This window comes from Glycine soja, chromosome 11 (genome assembly GCF_004193775.1).
Source record: "Glycine soja cultivar W05 chromosome 11, ASM419377v2, whole genome shotgun sequence".
In the NCBI taxonomy this organism is placed as follows: Eukaryota; Viridiplantae; Streptophyta; class Magnoliopsida; order Fabales; family Fabaceae; genus Glycine; species Glycine soja.
In genome coordinates, this window is record NC_041012.1 from 18873530 (window position 1) to 18880374 (window position 6845).

General features: G+C 30.4%; 1 protein-coding gene across 2 annotated transcripts; it reads left to right on the plus strand.

Annotated features, from left to right (window-relative positions):
• The first annotated feature begins 902 nt into the window (after positions 1 to 902).
• LOC114375782 (DNA-directed RNA polymerase V subunit 5C) lies at positions 903 to 5827 on the plus strand. Of its 2 annotated transcripts, XM_028333640.1 has the most exons (5): positions 903 to 1048; positions 3409 to 3642; positions 3928 to 4104; positions 4890 to 5003; positions 5478 to 5827. In XM_028333640.1, the coding sequence occupies exons 2-5, from the start codon at positions 3415 to 3417 to the stop codon at positions 5601 to 5603; spliced, it is 645 nt and encodes a 214-aa protein (XP_028189441.1). In that variant the 5' UTR covers positions 903 to 1048; positions 3409 to 3414; the 3' UTR covers positions 5604 to 5827. The 2 variants fall into 2 exon arrangements, with proteins under 2 accessions (XP_028189441.1, XP_028189440.1); XM_028333639.1 differs by lacking the exon at positions 903 to 1048 and having other exon boundaries at positions 3315 to 3642.
• Positions 5828 to 6845: the final 1018 nt, after the last annotated feature.

Genomic DNA, 6845 nt, shown 5'->3' on the forward strand with positions numbered 1-6845 from the left:
GGTCCCAACCAAAGACGCTTCCATATAGTACTCCAATGTAAAATTAGGGGACATCATTTACACAACCATTGATGTCTATTATGTACCATGGGTTTTGGGGCATGTGTTGGAACAATTGAAGAAAGAGAGCAACAAAATGTAATTTAGTTCATGCTCTTAAAAAAATGAAGAAGAGGGATTTTGAGGAAACAAAAATTATTAAAAGTCATGTGAGATGCATGTGATTCATATCTGTTAAAACATTTAACAATGCTAACTAGTAAGGGGAGCCCACTGTAATATATGTTCAACTTTTAGGTTTCTTTTTGTAGGGATTAAAAATGGATGGGAGGTTTGTGTAATTTTGTCAAACCTCAAGGGAGATTTGCTTAATTCACTCTAAAAAATTGTGTTTTTTTTTTTTTTTTGCTGAAAGTATAATATGGTAAGTTTGCTTTCCTCAATGGCTAATTAATTGGTCGGTTAATTCATCTACCTCGATCAACTACACGACCTACCATTATTGATAACAATCATTAAGGATAATTGTGGTCTAATTGAAATTGTCAATATCAATCACATGTCCCCTACAAATATAGGCCTTACATATAGGTGAGAAAATGGGTCCTACCCAATCCAAATCTACTTTAATCAAATTTAAAAATGACATTTAGGTGGGCTAGTAGGTTAATTAGATTTGAAATTCAAATTTTGAAGGGTTGACATGCGTGGATTTGGGGTTGGGCTTTTTATATTGTTGGCACCTGAACCCATTCAAATGAGCATGGTTACATAGGATGGGTTGAGGCCCAAGCCCATCGTCACCTGCACTTAGACAAAAGACAAATGAAATGAAATGGCCCAAACCCAATGCCACTTATATATTCCAAAGAACTTTGTTGACCTACAAAACCCTAAAAATTATCATTCATAAGAAACCATATGAACTGTTGTGTTGCTGACCTCTCTCTTCATCTTAGAGATTGAAATTGTGTTACCCTTTGTTCGCCACTCTCTCCTGATCCGAGTCTCCCTCCCTTCAAATAAGACTGAGTTGTCTCTTTTCCTGGTAAACATCATATCTTTTGTTTCGATTTTAATTGCTAGCTTGAACTACAACCATGAACATTCAATAATAAGCATTGTTGTGTCCAAAAAACATAAAAGTATTTGTAGTCTCTAACATAGTTTTTGAAGAGCCTGCCGTATCCAAAATCTTTGATCTCCTCATCGGTAACACTTTTCTTTGTGATTGGAACATCAAATTTCACGATGTAGATTTATTAACCTAACTAATCTTTAATTGTTTTCTGAATAAGTCCTGAAAAAAATATTTTCTTTCCCTTTTTTGTTGGTGGCAGAAATCAGAGTAATATTGGTCAATTTGTTGGTTAGGATTTTATAATGTACAAGACTGTAAAAACTAAAAAGGATGAAGTATAATTTGAATTGCTATCAAAAAAGTATAATTTGAATTTGTGGTAGCTATATCATATGACTTGTGATTTTGATGATTTTGAAGTGACACAACTTTTATTTGTTGTTTTTTCTTTTGGCTAAAATACATATTTAGTCTTTTATGTTTTAGTTTTTGTTGAGTTTGATCATTTATGTTTTAGAAGCTTCATTTTAGTCTATAAAATTTTTGAATAACTTCAAATAAGCCTTTATTGTCAATTGTTAAACACAACGCAATGACAATAGATGCACACATTTTTTTTAAAAGATCATTTTCGTCCTTGATATTTTTTTTTAGAAATGTTCAATTTGATCCTTCATGTTTTTAATTTTGTTCACAGTGAGGGACCAAATTGAAACTTTTTATTAAGAACAAAACTGATAATTTTAAATAAAAACATGTGTATCTATTTTCGTTACGTTATGTGAACTGTTATTTTTCTTCCAACCTTATTTTTAAGGTGAGTGTTTAGATCTTTTTTTTAGCATAATACATTGCCACTCTTTAATATTTTGTTGAAATACACACAATACTCCTTTTTTTAATCTTTACAATGACTCTCTTATAGATTATACAATGTAATGTTTTTTAAACTTTAAGGGTGTATACATAAAGTAAAAATGGGTGTCAATGTAATGATTTTCAAACAATTAAAAGAGATCTCTCTAAAGATATTTTGTATAATCTGACAAAAACCTTTGAAAGTATCAATGTAATTTTGTTTTCAATCTCATTTCACCTCATTTTTTTATTATTTTGTTTGCTTTTATTATCATATCATTTATTACAACAATGATTTCTTTTTTATTTTTTTCCTTCTAATTCCTTTCTTACCTCCCCCAAATGTTCACCCCAATTTTGGAGTGAGCATTTACAAATTCTCTAAAATTTAGAGATATCTATTATCATCTAGAAACCCTTAACTTAAATGTAGGTTGATATAAGGGAAGTGATATTTACATTTGTCTTCCAATCCTACTGTCTTCAAACTTCCAAATACAAGATTAATGTAGAATTTAAAAAATGATTGTTAAAATAAAATTTATCAAATCAATTTTTCTTTAATTATCATTATTAATATATAAAAATATTTCATAATAGTAATTTTACTATTTCTTATATAATAGTAAAACCTAAAATCACCATTAACCGATAACATTAAGGGAAAAATGACCAATAAATTTATTATTTTAATTTTACATTTAAACTTGAATGCCTAAATTAACTAAGACTAATTGGTTTAAAAGAAATTTAAAATTAGTGGTTTTTTATATACATTTATCTTTCTTTTTTCATCCATAAATCATAACTTTTTAGTTTATTTTTGGTATTTTTCTGTATAAAATTTAAAATCCTTCTATAAATTATGGTTTCCACATGTAAAAGAAAGGTTAAAACGTATTTTTTATCTTTCTATTTTTTTAACTTGTGATTTTAATTTTTTTATTTTTCAACTATAGCATTCCATCCCTCACTTTAAAAAAATTATAATTTTAATATCTTATTTTTTAATTAAGACATTTCATTTTTTATTTTAAAAAATCCACCATTTAAATTCTTATGAATAATTTTAAATGTTAAGTTATTTATTTATAATCCACGTGACAAATATTTTTTTAAAATTATTTAACTGCTGACCGACTTAATTTATTAAAAAAACACATAATTAAGTTTGAAATTGATAAAAAAGATTAAAATTAAAATTTTTTAATTATGAGATAAAATGTCTTAATTAAAAAAATGAAATAACTAAAATGGTAACTTTTTTTTAAAATAAAAAATAAAATATCAAAATTAAAACTGTAAATTTAAACACATTAAAAACCGACAAAAGAAGAAGAAAATGGAAGGCAAGAGAGAGAGTGTGTACAGTACAGGTCACACTATTAGCATTGGCCTGGGCGCTCTTAGTTCTTCCCTCCTTCACTAGCGTAACCGAAAAGTCACTAACAGAGCATTTCATTTTTCAGAACGCAATGGAATGCATCGCCAAGATGACGAAAGACAACGGGAGCATGGAGAGCCTCCGCTACTTCCTGAGTCGTCGAACGCTGCTGGAGATGCTCCAAGACAGAGGCTACGACGTCGTTCAGCACGCAAACCTCTCTCCCTCCCTCGCCGAGTTCCGCTCCCGCTTCGGCCAAAACCCCAACCCTCAAACCCTCGCCTTCTGCGTTTCGCATCTCTCCAATCCCTCCAACACGGTACTCACTACTTTCTGCTTCCTCAACCATTTACCTTTCTCGGCAAATGTTATTTTGGTATCGGTGTCGGGATCGTGTCCCACACTTAGTGGTGTTCATGTTTCATAGCTTATATCTTCTTTTATCGACAAATGTTAGTAATTAATATGTTATGCTAGTGGGAGAATTTGAATCCGTGACTTGATTATCACCGCGACCCCTATGTCCCTTATGACTCTCTACTCTGTTTTTCTTCTTATATGTTTCGTCATTTGGGAAACGAAGGCGTTTTGTTTTGGTGTGTAGGTACAAGTTGTGTTTGCGGGAACCGATGATATAAGAAAAGGAACGGTGAATGAGATATGCACCCAGATTGCGGACAAGGGACGCTTGAAAGGGCTGATACTTGTTGTGCAGAGTAAGATGACTTCGTTTGCGAAAAAAGACTTGGAGAGCTTGCCATTTAAAGTTGAGATTATCAGAGTGAGTTAGTAATTAATGCTTAATTAATTGTTTTTATGCAAGATTCAGTAATTAGTTTGATTCTATGCTTGATACGATCAAGAACTAAGAAAATGTGGGGGGACTTTAATCGTATTCTATGTCAATATATATCACTAAATCACATTTAAAATGTGAACCGATCTTTATCCAACGGTTTCTTAATTAGTTATGTTAAATTTGTCGACGTGTGATTTTTTGCAGTGCTAAATCCATTTCCCTAAATGGGTCTTTGCTTAATTACTTATTTTAGGTTTTAGGTTTTTAGCACACATTATATGTAAGATGATTTTTTGAAATTTCTCCTATACCGTGTGTTCACGCCAGAGACATGTTCAAGAATGTCTTGTGTGGTTGACTGGTGGTTTGTTCTAAGCATTCAAGAGAAAATTTTAGGAATTGAAAATTCAACAAGTGAAGGGGCATAAAATGATTTAAATTGGTTTTTGAATGAAGAAAATGTTTTGAAGGGGTTTAAAATGATTTTTCATGTTCCAGAGTGAATCTAAATATTGAGTTCCTTTACAGTTGCATATTTCATGCCAATTTCTTTGTCCAGTGAAGATTTTATATTTTCAATGCAAGCTTGTTGAATGCAATGATCAAATTCATGTGATGATCATGCCCTGTTCCTTTGTTTGAATTTGCTAGCAATGTTTTAGTATTTAAAAGAGTGTTACTTTTGTGTATGATGTATTTGGGCACTCTAATTTTGGTATTGTGGAAGGGTTTTTTAGGCCTGTAACACCATATTCCTTTGTATCTAGATTGATGATTTGCTGGTCAATATCACAAAGCATGTGCTGCAGCCAAAGTATGAGATACTCACTGATGATGAGAAGAAAGCACTGCTCACCAAGCATAATTTGGATGAGAAGCAGGTAATACATGTTTCTAAACATGTCCTGCTAAAAAAAATGATTAGTTTATTAATTGCATGTTGAAACTAGGCTCTACTAGCATAACAACAATATAATGGCAACCTTAAGAGATTGATCAAGTGGAACAAGACAAAGTCTCGTATTTGATAGGTCGCAGGTTTGAACCCCGCTCGTCTCTTTGGAATGAGAAAAATGTAAATACTAAACACTCTGAATCTAGAGACTTTTCGTGTCTTAGACTGGGATGTCATCCACTCCTCCTAATTTTTTCAGCAGAAACAATATAATGATACTTAGCTGGAAAATAAATTGAGGCTGCATATCTAGGTCATTTTCCTAAGAGTTACGAATAAGTTATGTGCATTCCCTACTTAAGGGAATTCTTATAACTGCTAGTGTACTGTAATAAAAATTGATTACTTTTGAATTGGTGTTGCCATAAATAGATCTTATTTAATTTTATTTTTCTTTCAGCTCCCTCACATGTTGAAGACTGATGCCATAGCTAGTTACTATGGGCTGGAGAAAGGGCAAGTTGTGAAAATCACTCACAGGGGTCCAGTGGTTGATTTTCATGTTTCTTATCGCTGTGTCGTGTAATAATGCTTCAATACATGCAACAAAACAAATGACAAATCTGATGTTATATTTGTTTTAAAACCCAAACAAAGGGGTAGAAAAGTTCATTAGTGTAGTCATAGCAACAGGAGTGTCATTGCTAATACACTCTTTAGTACATGTGTTTTCTCATTAGTTGGCATTTATTATGAATCATACATGAGACTAGTTAAAATAGTGAAATTTATAATCTCTGCTATTAAAAATAAGTGTTTTTTTTTTTCTTCTTCTTCTAAATGTATTGCATAACATTATTAATTAGGATATCTTTTTAGGGTCATCCCCTTACTTCTTAAGAGGAATCACTTTTCAAAATATCGTTTATATTTTGAGTTCCGTTATTTCAATTCTTTTCATGAAACGTTAGTTTTCTAAATTTTTATGTTTGTTAAGTTATTGAAAAAAAAATAGAATATAAAATAATATTTTTCTAATTATCAAGAACCTATTGGCTTTTGAAAAAGCTGTAACGAAACATGTTTTTAGAAGGTTAAATGTCATATTTAATCTTTTATGTTTTAGTATTTTTTATTTTGATACACTAAATTTTAAAATTTTATTTTTGTCTTTTATGTTTTATTTTGATTTTTTTCTGTTTTTTTTGTTAAAAATGTCAGTGTTTTTGTTAATTTTAAAATTTTAAAATAATGGTAGTTAAAAATTATTTTGTTTCTTTTTAAAACAAATTAAATAAGAAATGTATTTGTGTTAATCGGCTGGTTGCGTTTGTTTGGATGATAGAATCATGTAATTTGTTTTTAAAATTATATTCTTCAATTCTGGACAAAGCGTTAAAAAGAAGAATTGTCCCGCTGAACTGCCGAATAGCCGTAAGTGTTCTGTTGCATGTCGGTACAGTACCTACAGTTTAATTACAAGGAAATAATATATATATATATATATATATATATATATATATATATATATATATATATATATATATATATATATATAAAGATTAAGTAACTTAGTAATATATAAGTTTATGGAAACATTTCTATGAAATCACATGAAGACAAAGATATTAGATGATGAAAAATTATTATGTCTCGTTTGTTATGATTATTTTCTCGCATTTCTTTTGTTCCAACTCATTCTCTTCATCATCAAATACTAGTTCAAGAAACTTAAATTTGTTCACTGAGCAAGACAATCACACTCATGAGGTCACTCAAAAACATAATCTCTTCGATGAAGAAGATCGATTTGAAGAGATAAATCAAA

Bases quoted from the DNA above. Each gene is read 5' to 3' on its own strand.
- LOC114375782 (XM_028333640.1), top strand. From the start codon at position 3,415: ATGGAATGCATCGCCAAGATGACGAAAGACAACGGGAGCATGGAGAGC. The intron at 3,643-3,927 runs GTACTCACTACT...TTTGGTGTGTAG, and splicing joins TCTCCAATCCCTCCAACACG to GTACAAGTTGTGTTTGCGGG. The intron at 5,004-5,477 runs GTAATACATGTT...TTTTTCTTTCAG, and splicing joins ATAATTTGGATGAGAAGCAG to CTCCCTCACATGTTGAAGAC.